Source organism: Rhinoderma darwinii, chromosome 5 (genome assembly GCF_050947455.1).
Source record: "Rhinoderma darwinii isolate aRhiDar2 chromosome 5, aRhiDar2.hap1, whole genome shotgun sequence".
In the NCBI taxonomy this organism is placed as follows: domain Eukaryota; kingdom Metazoa; phylum Chordata; class Amphibia; order Anura; family Rhinodermatidae; genus Rhinoderma; species Rhinoderma darwinii.
The window spans coordinates 28,399,657-28,417,189 of NC_134691.1; the positions used below are offsets into that span (position 1 = coordinate 28,399,657).

At 45.2% G+C, this 17,533-nt stretch overlaps 1 protein-coding gene across 1 annotated transcript in view; it reads right to left on the reverse strand.

Annotated features, from left to right (window-relative positions):
* Window positions 1-229: 229 nt before the first annotated feature.
* COLEC10 (collectin subfamily member 10) overlaps window positions 230-17,533 on the reverse strand; it is a 41,488-nt gene continuing 24,184 nt past the window's right edge. Inside the window, exons 4-6 of the mRNA XM_075827978.1 lie at window positions 6,589-6,642; window positions 3,016-3,111; window positions 230-1,393 (exon numbers count right to left, since the gene is read on the reverse strand). Coding sequence (XP_075684093.1) covers window positions 1,002-1,393; window positions 3,016-3,111; window positions 6,589-6,642 — 542 coding nt within the window. The 3' untranslated portion in view covers window positions 230-1,001. The remainder of the gene's footprint in view (window positions 1,394-3,015; window positions 3,112-6,588; window positions 6,643-17,533) is intronic.

Genomic DNA, 17,533 nt, shown 5'->3' on the forward strand with positions numbered 1-17,533 from the left:
ACGAGTTTGGCCGAACCCGGTGAAGTTCGGTGCGCTCATCTCGAATTTGACACTCCGTTTGGATGTTTGTAAACAGAAAAGCACGTGGTGCTTTTCTGTTTACATTCAGGAGTTTGACAGCTCTTGCGCGAATCACGCAGTTCGCACGGAAGTGCTTCCGTGCGGCATGCGTGGTTTTCACGCACCCATTGACTTCAATGGGTGCGTGAGTGCGCGAAAAACGCACGATTATAGAACATGTCGTGAGTTTTTTTCTGCGCACACGCGCTGAGCGCAATTCACGCATCGTCTAAACTGCCCCATTGACTAATATAGGTGCGTACGACATGCGTGCAAAGCACGCGCGTCGCACGCGCGTATAATACGTTCGTGTAAATGAGGCCTAATTCTGAGTCTCAGATTTGGAGTCAGGAAGGGATTTTTTCCATGAGATGAGTAAAATTGGCTTTGACTCATGAGGGTTTTTACCCTTCCTCCGGATCAACATTGTAGTATAATAGACTGAATTGAATAGACTTATGTTTTTTTTCAGCGTCACAAACTGTTTTATTTTGGCTGGAACTGTTATGGGGACACTGTGGCTGACAATGTTATGTTGTACTCTGTCCAGCATTTTGTTGGGAAACTGTGGCTGCAACTGTTATGGGGCTCTGTGGCCAACTCTGCTATCAGCCACCGACATTGTTAGGGGCACTGTGATTGTAATTTTTATGGTCACCTTGAGGCTGGTACTATTATGGGGTCACTATGGCTGACGCTTAGGTAGAACTCTGGTTCGTATTTTCTGGGATCACTGTGGCTGCCACTTTTTCTGGGGTACTGTTATGAGAAAATTGAGAGTGACTGGTATTGTTATGGTGTCACCAATTATGACTGAAAAGCTTTGCACCTATGATTATAAGGTTATATTGGGTTTTCTCATGTTTGACACATTTCACACATTATTAGTAACCGGTCAGTTATCCACATACAGTAAAGGCCGTATCAGAAGAATATCTTGATTATTTGATCTTTTTGTTAAACTCACAAACAAAGTAAATAGTTAGGTGGCAGTCAACGTCATTCCAGGCGCCGCTGCTCAGCATCTCCACACAGTCTTCATATCCTGAGCCATCATTGGGCTCACCGACCTTCCAGCTGCTGTAGTTCTGGACTGGAGTGTTGTCCACATACATAAACTGCTTCTCTTTGTCAATGTCATTAATTCCAATGAAGACCCTTAATAATCCCAGGCTGGAGATGTAATCCGCAATCAGTGAGTTGGTTCTTTGGTCCTTGGGCATTGCCAGTGTGCCACCTCTTTTCCTGCACTTTGTCAATGCTTCCCTATAACTGCATTCTTCTTTTATAATATAAAAAAACTTCTCTTCTGTTTCCCGGATACCAGCGATGACTATTAAAAGTAAAAAAAAAAAATTTAAGTATCATTCTATGATCATTACTGTGCATCACATAAATATTCCACTTTTACTATTAACTTTAGAATGCAGTAGGTGTTCCAGCAGTTCTATGTAAAACCACTCATAACATATCATGATTTCACGATAAGTTGTACCAAATGAAAAACCCAGCTTTAGAACACTGACAGAAACTCGGCTCTGCTACATCTGTGCCTATGTAACGTTTGAACTCAATATCTAGCCTTACTTTATTTAAAAGGGTATGTCCAACATTTCAAATATTATATATAGATATAATCTACATAAAAATGTGAGTAATTTTGTAAATACATTACATTACTTATCTTGTACTGATCCTGAGTTACAGCCTGTATTATTTTCAGAGCTACATTCACAATCCTGCTGGTTGTTATTGGAAACAGTCTACAAGTAAGTGGACAGACACGCCCCTAACAGTTTAGCTCAGCTCCTATAATGCTTTGGATAGTCAGTTCCTCCTTCATTAGAATACTGTAAAGTGTCAAATGCAAAAACAACACTTTCCAGAATGCAAAGCACTAGCGGTAGCTCTGTGCAGACACTGAGCCAGCAAAGAATGCTGGGAGATTTTCGCTCTGAAGGCTTCAGAATTGTGAATACAGCTCTGGACTATAAATCAAGATCAGTACTGGAAAAGTACTAAAATGTACTTACAATGTAAATAAGAAGTAACGCTTTTTAATATATATAAGGAATCAAAATTAAATGCCCCAAGATTTGGGATTAATGTTGGTAAGTATGGATCATTGTTAATGGTATGATTGTTGAAGGGACTGTACAACGTCTTTCCATGTTCCATATTAGGTCATATAGAGGTAATGGGGGGGGGAATACCCCAACCAGAATCCCCGCAGCATGGCCACTGCACTGAAGGACCGCCGTTATCCCTGCCTCACATGGTCGCCTTTCAGTGGCTGGAGTGTGACTTTAGGGGAACTGATCATGTTGCCAGAAGCAGGACCTCCCAGCTAGTCACCAGAGGATCTGCTCCACTAAAAGGGTTACAAGTGGACAATCCTTTAAAAAGGATGTCCACCCAAAATGTAAAAATATTCATATTTATGTAGAATGATAGTCAGCTTGTTAATTATATCTATTTTGCTCATATAAAAAAATGGGACTTCTCTATTCAGTTGTGCGGCAATTTTTTAGAAAGTGGCATCAGAAAGTGCAGCCAAATGGGTTGTCATTATTGAGTTCTCTTCTCTTTGTTAGTGACAGTACAGGCTGACAAAACCCCAATTGGCCGTCTATTTCTGAAAAGCTAATACAAAGGTTACAATTAAAGGAGTCGCCCGGTTTCAGCAAATTAATGTTATTTTTTTGTATAATTAAAAGATATACAATTTTCAAATTTACTTTCTGTATTAATTCTTCACAGTTTTCAAGATCTCTGTTTGTTGTCATTCAGTAGGAAGATTCATTGTTTACTTCTAGTGGATGTAATTCCGTCCATGACAATGCGACGGGCACACAGCTGTGATACACATACCGTAACTGTAACAAGCCGTGTGTCCATCACATGACCATGGACAGAATTTAAAAAAAAAAAAATTATGCAAATTTGAATACTCACCATTTTTGACAAATTGTAGAGACGACTTGAGCTGACTGACTTTTACATCCACCTGCCCAAAAGCTTTACGATATTTTCCACAGTCACAGAAGGTTCCTAGGAGAATCAATGTATGAAATATGTGTGAGGATTAAACTTCACTTCACCGGGATTTATTATTTTTGACTTTTGAAAAAAGAAAATATATATTTTTGGTAGCTACCATGATGGTAATGGCATCGTAGGGCAACTCTACCAGCTGGGCATCAATGAAGTCAGCCGAGAAATGCATCAGTCATTTCCATGGACCCTTAGGCTGGGTTCACACGAGCATGTTCGGTCCGTAATGGACGGAACGTATTTCGGCCGCAAGTCCCGGACCGAACACAGTGCAGGGAGCCGGGCTCCTAGCATCATAGTTATGTACGACGCTAGGAGTCCCTGCCTCTCCTTGGAACTACTGTCCCGTACTGAAAACATGATTACAGTAAGGGACAGTTGTCCGGCAGCGAGGCAGGGACTCCTAGCGTCGTACATAACTATGATGCTAGGAGCCCGGCTCCCTGCACTGTGTTCGGTCCGGGACTTCCGGCCGAAATACGTTCCGTCCATTACGGACATAACATGCTCGTGTGAACCCAGCCTTATAGGCTTCAGGTGACTGGTCCATTATGTGATATGTAACCACTTGCCACTGCAGCAATTTTTAGGCCCTGTTCACACAGAGTTTTTTGCAGGTAGAAAAATTCCTTCAGGAATTTTGAGGCAGATTTTGAACAGCCTGCACGTATTTTTCCAGGTTTTTTTTATGCCATTTTTCATCCGCGACAATTAAAGCTAATGCAAGTACCATGGGCAAAAACCGCTACAAAAAATGCTCAGAAATATGCCCTACAGGTTTTTTTTTTGCCTCTCACTGATTTCAACGGGAGGTCAGAGGTGGAAACCACGGCAAGAAAGGTTTTTTTTTTCTGTGAGCTGCCACCCGGGTAAAAAAACATCTCTGCCTCCCAATGAAATCAATGGGAGGGCGATTCGTCCTTTTTTTTTTTGCGCTGATTCTGACGCTGTTTCCGCATGAACTGACCCTTAGGTTTTTATTTCAGTTTTTTCTTTCCCGCGTTTCAAAAACGACAAATTTTTATTTTTCTGTGGACATAGCCATATAAAAGCCTGTTTTTTTTTTGCGGGATGAGTTGTAGTTTTTAATGGCACCATTTTATGTACCATATATGTGTGGTAAAAATAACATGTTACCTTTATTCTGCGAGACATGAGAGAGACATGATTACGAGATAGCACATTTATATAGTATTTTATTATATACTTTTACAAAGAAAAAAATATTTGTTAAAAAAATGATTGTTTTGTGTCGCTATATTCTGAGCCATAATATTTTATTTTTTCATCGACGAGAAGGTGTGAGGACTTGTGTCTTACGGGATAATCTGTAGTATTTACTGGTACTGTTTTTGGGTACATATAACTTTTTGATTGATTTTTGCATTTGATCGTTGGTACAATACACTGCACTACTTATGTAATGTCACTTTCACCGACTCCCACCTTCGACAGGGCTTAATATGAGCACAAAGATGGCAGACATGCAGGCCTTAATTAGGTGACCAGGCTGCCATTACAACCATTTGCACACCGCGATTGCATGGCGTAGGGGGCAATGGCATGACACAGAGGGCATCCTCCCTCTTTCTTATGGCTTAGATGCCATGGTCGTTATTGACCACGGCATCTAGGTGGTTAAGTGGCCTGGATCCGAGAAATCTTCGATCCTGGCTACTACAGTGAAGAGATTGTAACATACGCCCCACACTTGCTGAGTATAGAGTAGGCTGAGCCCGGCCATGACGTACAGTTATGTCAAATTTCGGGAAGGGGTTAAAGGTCTCCACTGAAAACCAGATGGCTGACACCAATTATATGATACATATAATTGCCATGGTCCGTCACGTGTTTAAAATGGACTACCCCTTTTGATCTGATCACCAGGATTTCTGGTGACCCAATAGGGGACTGGGAACCTCTCTGCAGTCAGTCAGGTGGACCCTGGGGACACAGTATAAATGCATTAGCCCACAGGAGTATGCTAATACATTATACGTTTGAAGTAAGGTAGTAAAATAATAATCCCTTCAAAGAATTGAAAAAAATTTATATATTTTTTTTTTAAATAATAAAAAAAAATGTCCGCCCAAAAAGTTATTATTTATTATAAAATAATTTTTATTATACATACATTAAAAACCTACACATATTAGGTATCCACACGACCGAAAGACCCTGAGGAATACATTTAACAGGTTACGTAACCAGCATAAAAAATAAACGAAAAAAAATCCTTTCATTAACACGTTTCTGAGAATGGTCAAAGAGGTTTTCCCATCTTGAACATTTATACTGATGTAGCCAAATTTATCTTGACTGATAACTTGCTGCAGCGTGATATCACACAACAAAAACCATTGAAAAGGCACGTTAACGTTTCTTGCTAATGTCTATTTAATGTGTTAAAAGTCAAGATAAAGGTGGCGACATCTGTACATATCCACAGGATAAGCCGCATATGTCCGATAGATGCAGGTCCCACCTCTGGGACCCAGACCTTTCTCTAGAATGGGGCCCTGTGACTCCCGTCCTACATTCTCTTGCTCTCTGTCGACTCACTGACGAGGTGTTTGGGAGTAAGCAAACAGCCGAGCTCACTGAGGTACACTGTTTCCGTAACTCCTATAGAAGTGAGGTGGGACCCCCATCTATGAGACATTTATGGCTTATCCTGTGCTAGATATTAGTGGCTGTGTACACTGGGCCCTGCTACATCTCTCTATACATGGTATATATGAGGGCAAATCAAATATGATCCGCACTCCGGTTATATTAAAACTTCTGTTGGCCGCACTCTGCGCTTTCTGTACGAGGTCGCTGCCTCCCCAGTCACTGCTGTGCAGGTTTGAACGTGTTACGTCTGTTTATTTGTGACTGCGCTGAGAGAAACAATGGCTGCCCCACTTGGGATTTGCACGGAAGAAGAGCAGCGTTCAGTGATTCGTTTTTTTGCGTTCTGAGGGTGTGTCTGGTGCCAATATTTATTGAAGACTTTGTGCACATTATGGAGAAATTGTTTTGTCATGAAGAAGTGTAGGAATGGATAGAGAAGTCCAAGAAAGGTCGCCAAGTGTCAACCATGAAGGAGCCGGACGCCCGTCCACCTCTGATGACATCATTGAGCATGAACGCGAACCGATTCTTTTGGATGGACTATCACCTGTTTGGTCCCCTGTAAGAAGTCCTACGAGGACGAAGATTCACGTCTGAAGAAGTGGTGAAGACAGCGGTGCATTCGTGGCTCGCAGCTCAGCCTAAAACATTTTTTAATGTGGGAATACGAAAGCTTGTCGACAGATGGACAAAGTGTAACGAAAAGCCGGAAGATTATGTTGAAAAATGATGTATTTGTCTTTTCTGAAATTTGATTAAATTCTACAGCCAGAGTGCGGATAATTTTTTATTTAACTTGTATGTTCAACTCAACAAAACATTTTGTTACATCAGCCATCGGCAACATGAACGCTGTACCTGGTTTCCCCTTTTCTCCTGGTAGTCCAGGCCGACCTGTATATCCCTTGTCACCTGAAATAAATGTCCAATACATTTCACTTAATAACATGTATGAATGGTCCAGTCAGATGTTAGTAAGCACAGATGTAGGCTCCGCTATCGTTTTCCCAACTTCTCTCAGTCGGGGGGTGATCTTGAGCCACACGGTGTGGTGTCGGCCTTTAAAGAGGCTCTGTCACCAGATTATAAATCCCCTATCTCCTACATAATCTGAAAGTCGCTGTAATGTAGATAACAACCATTTTTTTTGGACGGAGTTATGACTATTTTTCATTTTATGCTAATTTCTACTAAATGCCCAATAGGGCATTTTTTTTAAACTTTTGAACAAGTGGGCTCATCACGCTGTGCTGTCACTTAAAGTTACAGCACAGCGTGATTTCGCGAGATCACGCTGTGCTGTGAGTACAGCTGAACATGAATGAAGAGAAGTGTATGACGCTGATTGGTCAGCATCACACGCGTCTCTTTACAATGCCCACTTGCTCAAAAGTAAAAAACACCCAGTTGGGCATTTAGAAGAAATTGGCATAAAAGAAAAAATAGTGAAAAAAAAAACATTTAAAAAACAAAAAAAAAAATTATCTACATTACAGCGATTATCAGATTAGGTAGGAGATAGGGCTCTTATAAACTGGTAACTCTTTAAAGTGAATTTCCACCTTTTAGCACCATGTCACTTGTAGGCCCGAAATTCTGAGCTGATTAATCTGTTATCTATCTTTATAGTAGTCAAGAGATCTGTCTTTCGAAGAAAGAGCTCCAAATCTCCTGCACAGACATCGTTATAGGATAAAACATTGGCTACCTGCGGCCACCACTAGAGGGAGCTCACTGTATACTCCACAATAACACAGTATGCAGTAGACTCCAAAGCTCCCTCTAGTGGTGGCTGCATGATTGCCACCAGGCCAACAGCTGTCAGCCCTGGTTCACTGATTGTATATGACTTCAATGTGTGGGGGTTCCCTATCTCCAATCTGTATTTTAAGTTAAATATTTGCAAGCAGAATTTTTAGAAATCCCTTTCACAGTAATGCATGTTTATAAAAAATAAATAAAAATTGCACCATTGTTAACTTGAAGCAACACTCTGGGAAAAACTGTAATATGCCTAGCGCAGGGCCTGAAGGGGGCGGAGCATGACACAGGGATTCTCTCTTTGGTGTTCTTTGAATGTCGGTGTCATGCTCCGCCCCCCCAGGCCCTGCAGTGGGCATAATACAGTTTTGCCCAGAGTGTTCCTTTCGGTATTATAGTAACTGAGTAGGTGATGGGTAAATAAATGAAAGGTTGCAAACACCCCACAATGAGTTAAAAATAATTCTAGCAGTGCATGTCATATGGACTCAACCTTTTACTGTAAGTATGACTGATTGTAAATACCTTGAACGCTAACTAGTTCAACCATCAATGGTAGACAAGAAGTATGTGGTGAGGAATTCTTGTAATCTCATAGTTACCTGCGTTCAAAGACATAACGCCGCAAAAAACGCTCGGAATCTAGCGCCACAGGTTTTTTCTGCCTCCCATTGATTTCAATGGGAGGTCAGAGGCGGAACAGCGGCAAGAAAGGACACGCCTCAAATCAGGACGACAGGAAGTCAGCATCATTGTTTTCCTTGCACTTTTTTATATGATCCGCATTTTGCAGATGACACACGGACGAACTACGGATGACATTTACCGGAATTACCGGACCAGAAAAACACTGTGGCCATGTGCATGAGGCCTAAGACTGGGATGCATAATAGAATGTATCCCCATTATTATTAAAACGTTATTATTAACTTTTGCTTCCAGTGGCAAAGTACCCAGGGAATACGTTACCCGCACGCCGCATTGTCCCTGGACTAGTTCATACACTTCACATATACAACAAGTTATAACAAATATGGGTTAAAAAAATTGGAATCTTCTTCCTTTTATCGAAATAATTCCTTTATTTTAATTATTGGTAGAGCACCAACATATTCTGTGCCAGTGTACATGACACACACAGTTATTATGGACTATATTGATAAGAAACCAGTTCATCTATCAGTATATTTTTGGAATGTGGGATAAAAACCTGAAGTTCTGTGGGGAACCCTACAATGTAGTCTTTACCTAGCGGCTGATAAGCGGTCACTGAATAGATGCTTGTCTTGCTCTGCCATCTAGTGGTGAGTTTGTAAATTTACAAAAGTAGCAGTTTTGCATAGTAACACATAGATTTGTTGTGCAAAATATATCAGCTAATTGCAACCTGCAACAGGGTTGTAGAAATGTAATTCTCTGTTTATTAATATTAATCCGTCTATCTACCTATCTATCTATCTATCTATCTATCTATCTATCTATCTATCTATCTATCTATCTATCTATCTATCTATCTATCTATCTATCTATCTATCTATCTATCTATCTATCTATCTATCTATCTAATCTATCTATCTAGGCCCCATATCAATGTCTTGACTGGGCCTCCGCAGGTGCCACACAGAGCCCCCACTATAGATAGTGCCTCCTGTAGACATTGTTATACAGCCCCGCTTGTAGACAGTGTCACACCCCACTTGTAGATAGCGCCCCCAACCTCCCCCCTGTAGATGGTGCCATACAGCCCCCCTGTAGATATCATCTTAAAGCCCCCTGTATATAGTGCCATACAGCTCCCCCTGTATATAGCGCCACACAGCCCCCTCCCTTGTATATAGTGCCACACAGCCCCCTTAGTAGATAGTGCCACACAGCCCCCCCTTAGTAGATAGTGCCACACACAGACCCCTGTAGATTGCGCCATATAAAGGCGCCTGTAGATAGAGCCTCAACCCTCCCCTTGTAAATAGTGCCATACAGCCCCCTAATAGATAGAGCCACACAGCCCCCCCTTAGTAGTGCCACACAGCCCCTTGTGTATAGTGCCACACAGCTCCCCTTGTATATAGTGCCACACAGCTCCCCCTTGTGTATAGTGCCACACAGCTCCCCCTTGCATATAGTGCCACACAGCTCCCCCTTCTGTATAGTGCCACACAGCTCCCCCTTGTATATAGTGCCACACAGCTCCCCCATTGTGTATAGTGCCACACAGCTCCCCCTTGTATATAGTGCCACACAGCCCCTCAAGTAGTACAAGGCAATGGCACATCCGGGAAAGTTGTATCAGCCAGGGGGATGTCAATCAAACATGGAAAGGTGGGTTTGGAGGCAGGACTATGTGAATTTTCTATATAGCCTCACCACCCCATGGCCATTAATGAGTAATTAGCATATAGTGTGCGCGGATTTAATAGTTGATTTTATAGATTTTGCTGCATCTGACAAAAACACACAGGGGAATGTTTGGAAATATTGTCAGGTCATGTTTTTCCCGCATGGTGGCGGTTCAAAGGGTTAAAACTACCAGACAGGTTCCCACGAAATATACAATGAATTGAAAACAATTCCATCTGCCCTACAATTTTGTTACTAGAAATATATCCTATATAATGACAAAAAAGAGGAGGGGAAAGGAAATAACCTCCCTGAACTGCGGTACATATTTGCTTGAGAGATGATACAGTCGCCTCCACTGACAGAGCCTGTCTCAAATGGACTCCTTGTCGGTTGTCATGCACATATTTTTTGATAAGTATATCCTCTCATACATTCACTATATGGCTTGACTGTCTGAATGTTATGTTATGCAGTCTATACGTATGTCCGACAAGGCTCCACTTATTTGTATAATTCATCGTGTTTATGTGCAGCAGTTGCCCTGTGATCATTATACTATTTAAAGTCAGTACTTTATTTATCAGTCCATGGTATTATATTTAGCCCTCTTCTTTCTCAGTGGTTCTATTTGATTGATATTTTTACCACTTCATGATTCTCATTGTCACGTTGGGTTCCTGGACCCACAGGGCCGTACCGCCTTGGCGGTAAGGAGGCTGGCCAACAGGACGCAGGTCAAAGTCTATAGTTTGTATAGGGTACCTGTGGCAGCTGGGACAGTAGCAAGGCAGGCTAGGCAGGAACTTGGCAGCAGGTGGACGTCAGGCGTGGAGAAGCAGGAAAGGCGTGGAATACAGCACAGCACGACTACAGCTCAGCATGGCACTAAATAAGGATACAAGTATAGGATGCAGGAACAGGAACACTGGGAGCAGGGAACACTAGGGGGCTATATGCAAGACAGACTAAGAAGACACAACAAAGCTCAGGCAAAGAACTAGGGGACTGGACCCCTCTTATAGTCCAGAGCACTCACGGGTCAAGGGTCATGAACGAAGTCCGGTGCGCGCGCTGCACCCTACGGGATCCGGCTGTGGTGAGTAGATGCGAGCGCTGGCTTCTCCTGAGGAGGAGGCTGGGGCCAGTGCTTGACGACTCTTGGCTGCGGCTGTCAGGGAGAGAACAGAGCTGAAAGCCCACAGCCACAGACATTACAGTATCCCCCCCTCTTACGCCCTCTGTTCTTGGGACCAGAGTGAGAGAGAAAAAGTTTCAGAAGAGCAGGAGCATTGAGGTTCTCCTCTGGCTCCCAAGACCTCTCTTCAGGACCAAATCCCCTCCAATCCATCAAATAAAAGGTATTTCCTCTCACTCTTTCGGAGTCTAGGATCTCTTGAACCTCAAAGGTGTCTGAAGGGCCGCTGGAGGCAACCACAGGGCTAAGGGTCTTGGTGTAGCGGTTCAGGACCACTGGCTTCAGGAGGGATACATGGAAGGAGTTGGGGATCTTGAGGGTAGGAGGCAGCCGAAGCTTATAGGCGGCAGGGTTGATCAGTTGTAGGATCTCGAATGGTCCGAGGAACCTGGGAGCAAACTTGCATGACGGCACTCTTAGTCGAATGTTCCTGGAGGACAGCCAGACCTTTGTGCCAGGAAGAAACTGAGGAGGTTCTCTTCACCTTGTGTCCACCCTCCATTTCATACGGTCAACTACCAGCAGGATGGAGGATCGAGTCTGTCGCCAAATCTGTAGAAAATCCCTAAAGGCTGCGTCAGCAGCTGGTACCTTGGATGAATTAGGAACCGGGAGAGGTATTCGTGGGTGTTAGCCAAGGACTATGAAGAACGGAGTGTTCCTTGTGGACTCGCTGGTATGATTGTTGTAGGAGAATTCAGCCCATGGAAGCAACTATACCCAGTCAACATGCAGCCTAGAGACGAAGTGACGCAGGTAGTTCTCCAAGATTTGATTGATCCTCTCGACCTGTGAATTTGGACTGAGGATGGTAGGGCGAGGAAAAGTCCAACTTCACACCTAGAAGTCCGCAGAGGGTTCTACAGAACCTCGAGGTGAACTGAACCCCCCCCCCCCGATCAGACAAAATATGCTGCAGCAAGCCGTGCAGGCGGAAGATGTGTTGGATAAACAGCTTGGCCAGTTGAGGAGCAGATGGAAGACCGGTCAGAGGAACGAAGTGGGCCATCTTCGAAAATCGATCCACCACCACCCAGACAGCTCTGCATCCAGCAGAGAGAGGCAGGTCAGTAATAAAGCCCATAGCTATATGCTGCCAGGGAGCATCGGGCACAGGCAATGGCTGGAGCAGGCCAGTAGGTCTGGAGTGAGCGACCTTGTTAGCTGCACACACTGAGCAGGACGAAACAAAGTCCAAAATGTCCTTGAGCAGCGTGGGCCACCAGATTCTCCCTCGGTCAGCCAGGCGCACAAAAGTCCTCCCTGGGGGAATGTCCCCAACTTGCAGGGGATGACAGAGACAATGCAAGACGGATCAATAATGTTCTGTGGCATCTCCATGGTGTCCTCGAAAGACCTGGGCAAGGCATCGGCCCTCACATTCTTGTCGGCCGGGCGATAATGGAGCTCAAACTGGAACCTGATAAAGAACAGCGACCACCTGGCCTGACGAGGATTCAGCCGTTGGGCCATCTGGAGATAGGTGTGGTTCTTGTGGTCCGTAACAATCAGGATGGGATGAGCTGCGCCCTCTAGTAGATGTCTCCACTCCTCCAGGGCCAACTTGATGGCCAGTAACTCCCGATCCCCAATTGAGTAGTTGCGTTCTGCGGAAGAGAAGAGCTTAGAGAAATAGCCACATACCATGGACTTGCCCTTGCGACTTCTCTGGAACAGGAGTGCACCAGCACCAACAGAGGATGCGTCCACCTCCAGCAAGAACTGTAGAGAAATGTCGGGATGATGGAGGATAGAAGCTGACGTGAAGGCACTCTTCAGGCTATTGAATACAGGCTCTGCCTCAAGAGTCCACACCTTGGCATTCATACCCTTCTTAGTGAGGTCAGAGATATGAGAAGTCAGTGATAAGTTTGGAATAAACTGTCTGTAAAAATTGGCGAATCCCAGATAGCGCTGTATGGCCCCCAAGCCTTGAGGGCGTGGCCATTCCAGAACGGACTTTACCTTTTCAGGATCCATCTTGAGACATATATTCGAGACAATGTATCCGAGGAAGGGCAGAGCATCCTTTTCAAACACGCACTTCTCCAATTTGGCGTACATACGATTCTCTCTTAACCGCAGCAAAACTTGACGGACATGTCTCTGATGAGTTACAGGATCTGGAGAAAAAATCAAGATGTCATCAAGATAGACCACAACACAAACATAGAGGAGGCCACGGAAAATGTCATTAGCAAACTCCTGGAAGACCGCGGGAGCACTACACAGGCCGATGGGCATTACTAGATACTCATAGTGTCCATCACGGGAGTTAAATGCAGTCTTCCATTCGTCATCCTGGCGAATCCGGATTAGGTTGTAAGCCCCACGCAGGTCTAGTTTGGAAAAAAATTTGGCATCGCGTGTACGATCAAATAATTCAGAGATCAGCGGCAACAGATATTTATTCTTCACCGTGATTTGGTTGAGACCCCGGTAGTCAATACAAGCACGCAAGGAGCCATCCTTTTTCTTGACGAAGAAGAACCCGGCTCCTGCCGGGGAGGAAGGCTTTCGTATGAAGCCCCTCTCCAAGTTCTCCTTAACATAGGTGGACATGGACAGAGTCTCTGGCAAGGAGAGAGGATATATCCTACCACGGGGAAGGGATGCACCAGGGATCAGCTCGATAGGACAGTCATACGCCCGGTGTGGGGGCAGTGTCTCCGTCTCCCTTTTGCTGAAGACGTCCGAAAATGCAGCATAATGACCAGGCAATTCAGCCAATGATCGAGGCAGAGGAGGCTGGACCGAACTAATCTGCACCAGGCATCGGCTGTGACACTCGGGGCCCCACTGGAGAACCTCTCCAGAGTTCCAGTCCAGGATTGGGGCATGTAGTCGGAGCCAAGGTAGACCCAGCAGCACAGGGTTAAATGCCTTGGACAGGACATAGAACGGTAGAAGTTCAGAGTGGAGAGCCCCTACTTGGAGCCTCAGAGGCTTGGTCACAGCTATTACTGGGTCTGACAGAGGTAGTCCATCTACTGATGCAACCATCAAAGATCTCTCCAGAGGGGTAGTAGGTAATTGTAGAAGGTCCACCAGGTCTCTACAAATGAAATTGTCAGCGGTTCCAGAGTCCAGATAAGCAGAGACCCGATGCGTTTTCTCACCGGACACTATGCTCACGGGTATGGACAACTTAGACGGGAGTCCTTCTTTACCAAAGGTTGTCTCTCCTACCAACCCTAGGCTTTGGGGCTTTTGGGGACACAGACGCACAATATCGCCTCCGAGGCCGCAATAAAGACAGAGTCCCGAAGTGCGTCTGAGTTGTCTCTCCTGGGTAGATGGCTTACATAGGTCCATCCTCATAGACTCCTGAGGAGGATCGGCATCTGAGGACGACAGGGGTTGCTGCAAGGTAGGGGCCAGACTAGGAAGGCCTCCCTCCCGACGAACCTCTTGGAGCTGTTCTCAGAGCCTTCTATCAATCCGGGCAGCCAGGAGGATGAGGTCATCCAGGGTAGACGGCAGGTCTCAAGCGGCAAGTTCGTCCTTAATCTTAGGAGACAGTCTATGCCAGAATGTAGCCACCAGGGCCTCATTGTTCCACAAAAGTTCTCCCGCCAGGGTGTGGAAGTGGATGGCGTACTCGCCCAGAGAGATGTCTCCTTGGCGTAGGTTCAGCAAGGAAGCCGCAGCAGAGGAGACTCGTCCAGGCTCCTCAAACACTGTGCGAAATGTCCGGAAGAACCCTTGGAAGTCATGGATCTCTGGTCCTTGTCTCTCCCAGATAGGGTTTGCCCAAGCAAGGGCCTTGCCAGTAAGAAGAGAGATGATGAAAGTAACCCTTGCACCATCAGACGAAAATGCCCTTGAATACAGGCTGAAGTGGATCTGGCACTGGTTCAAAAATCCACGACAGGAACTTGCGTCTCCATCATAGCGGTCAGGAAGTGGCAAAGAAAGACGTGGATCAACACTGCCAGGAGGTGTAGTCTGAGGAATAGTACTGCCAGGAGGTATAGTAGGAGGAATGACAGATAGGGTTCGCCCAAGCAAGGGCCTTGCCAGTAAGAAGAGAGATGATGAAAGCGACCCTTGCGCCATCAGACGAAAATGCCCTTGAATACAGGCTTAATTGGATCTGGCACTGGTTAAAAAATCCACGACATGAACTTGTGTCTCCATCATAGCGGTCAGGAAGTGGCAAAGAAATACGTGGATCAACACTGCCAGGAGGTGTAGTAGGAGGAACGACACGTACTGTCACATAGGGTTTGTGGACCCACAGGGCCGTACCGCCTAAGCGGTATGGCAGCTGGCCAACAGGGCGCAAGTCAGAGCTTATAGTTCATATAGGGTACCTGTGGCAGCTTTGACAGTAGCAAGACAGGCTTGGCTGGGACTAGGCAGCAGGTAGACGTCAGGCATGGAGTAGCAGGACAGGCGTTGTATACAGCACAGCATGGTAACAGCTCAACACGGCACTAGATCAGGATACAGGTTACAGGAACAGGGAACACTGGGAGCAGGAAACACTAGGGGACCATTTGCAAGACAAAATTAGGATACAACAACAATCCTCAGGCGTGGGAGGAAGGGACTGAGACCTTCTTATAGGCCTGGGTGCTCAGGGAGCAATCAGCACAATCTCCCAAAAGCATGCGCTCTGGCTTATTGAGTCTGGACTGAGCTCGCGAGAGCACCCTGGTGGTCACTGTGGAACAGACGGCCGTATGTGCAAACATCTCTGGAGAGAAGGGCATCGACTGGATGGAAGGAGTTCGTGGTCAGTGACCACAGACATTACACTCATACATATACGGCACGAGAGCCAAGCTCAGTACATATATAGAGTACCAGAACAAAGCTCAATACATACATACAACACCAGAACAAAGCTCAGTACATAAATACATCCCCAGAACCAAGCTCAGTACATCTATACAACACCAGAACCAAGCTAAGTACATAAATACAGCCTCAGAACCAAACTCAGTACATATATACAACACCAGAACAAATACAGCTAAATTTAGTGCAACCCCTGCAGTATAGGTTTGTAAGGCGTAAAACTACAGCTCCCAGCATGGCCCGAACAATGGTAAGGATATGCTGGGAGATGCTGTTTCACACAAAAAAAATCATACCACCCATCATCTTGCTGCAGATCATACAGTGACTACAGGACTGATAAGAGGCAGAATAAACATTTACATTAAGTGACTCACCGGTGACGTCTCAGATTCCAGTTATTTTTCTCTTTTCTTCTCCCTCCGATCCAGACCTCTATGATGGATTTCTCCCGGCCACGACCCATTTATGCAGTTTTCAGATGTCTTCAGCTTCTCGCTTCTAAAACATTTCTGCACCTATAAGCAATGTTAAAATTCTCAACACCCCTAAATATAATAGCGCCATACACTGCACATCTAACTATAATAGCGCCATACACTGTGTCTCTGATTATAATAGTACCATACACTGTGATCCTGATTATAATAGCACCATACACTGTGTCCCTGATTATAATAGTACCATACACTGTGTCCCCCACACACACACACACACACACACACACCGTGCCCCCTGTAGATAGTGCCCCCATAGCCCCCCTGTAGATAGTGACCCCCATAGAGCCTCTGTAGATAGTGCCCACATATGGACTCCAGAGCTGCAAGGCAATAGTGCTAACCACTGAGCCACCGTGCTGCCCTACATATAGCTTCCCCTATAGATAGTGCTCCACGTATAGCCCACCTCTGTAGATAGTGCCTTACATATAGCCCCCCTGTAGATAGTGCCCCACGGGTAACCCACCCATGTATATAGCGTCCAACATATAGCCCACCCCTATAGATAGTGCCCTACAAATAGCTCCCCCTATAGATAGTGCTCCACATATAGCCCACCCCTGTATATATTGTCCCAAATATAGCCCACCCCTGTATATAGTGTCCCAAAAATAGCCCACCCCTGTATATAGTGTCCCACATATAGTCCACCCCTGTAAATAGAGCCCTACATATAGCCCACCCCTGTATATAGTGTGCCAAATATAGCCCACCCCTATATATAGTGTCACACATATAGCCCACCCCTGTATATAGTGTCCCACATATAGCCTACCCCTGCAGAGAGTGCCCTACATATCGCTCCCCCTCTATATAGTGCTCCACATCCCCACATGTAGAACCCCCCCCCCCCATGTAGATAATGCCACTCACAGTTTTAGTAGAAAAAAAACAAAAAAACTCTACATACTCACATGATCCCGTTCCCGCGCCATCCGGTGGCAATGCAGATCTGCTCTTTTCTGAGCAGGTCTGCTGGAGCTGAACAAGCATGCCACCCGGTCCATTAAATTTAGAGACTCGGCGGCGCGGGCCCCGTAGTAGCGTTGCTACCGCTGTAGCAACATTAACGGCTGCTAGCGGCGCCATGGGACTGATGGGGGGCACGTGTCGGCGGGCGGCACGGGCCCCCTCATGCCGCGGGTAGTCTATCTATCTATCTATCTATCTATCTATCTATCTATCTATCTATCTATCTATC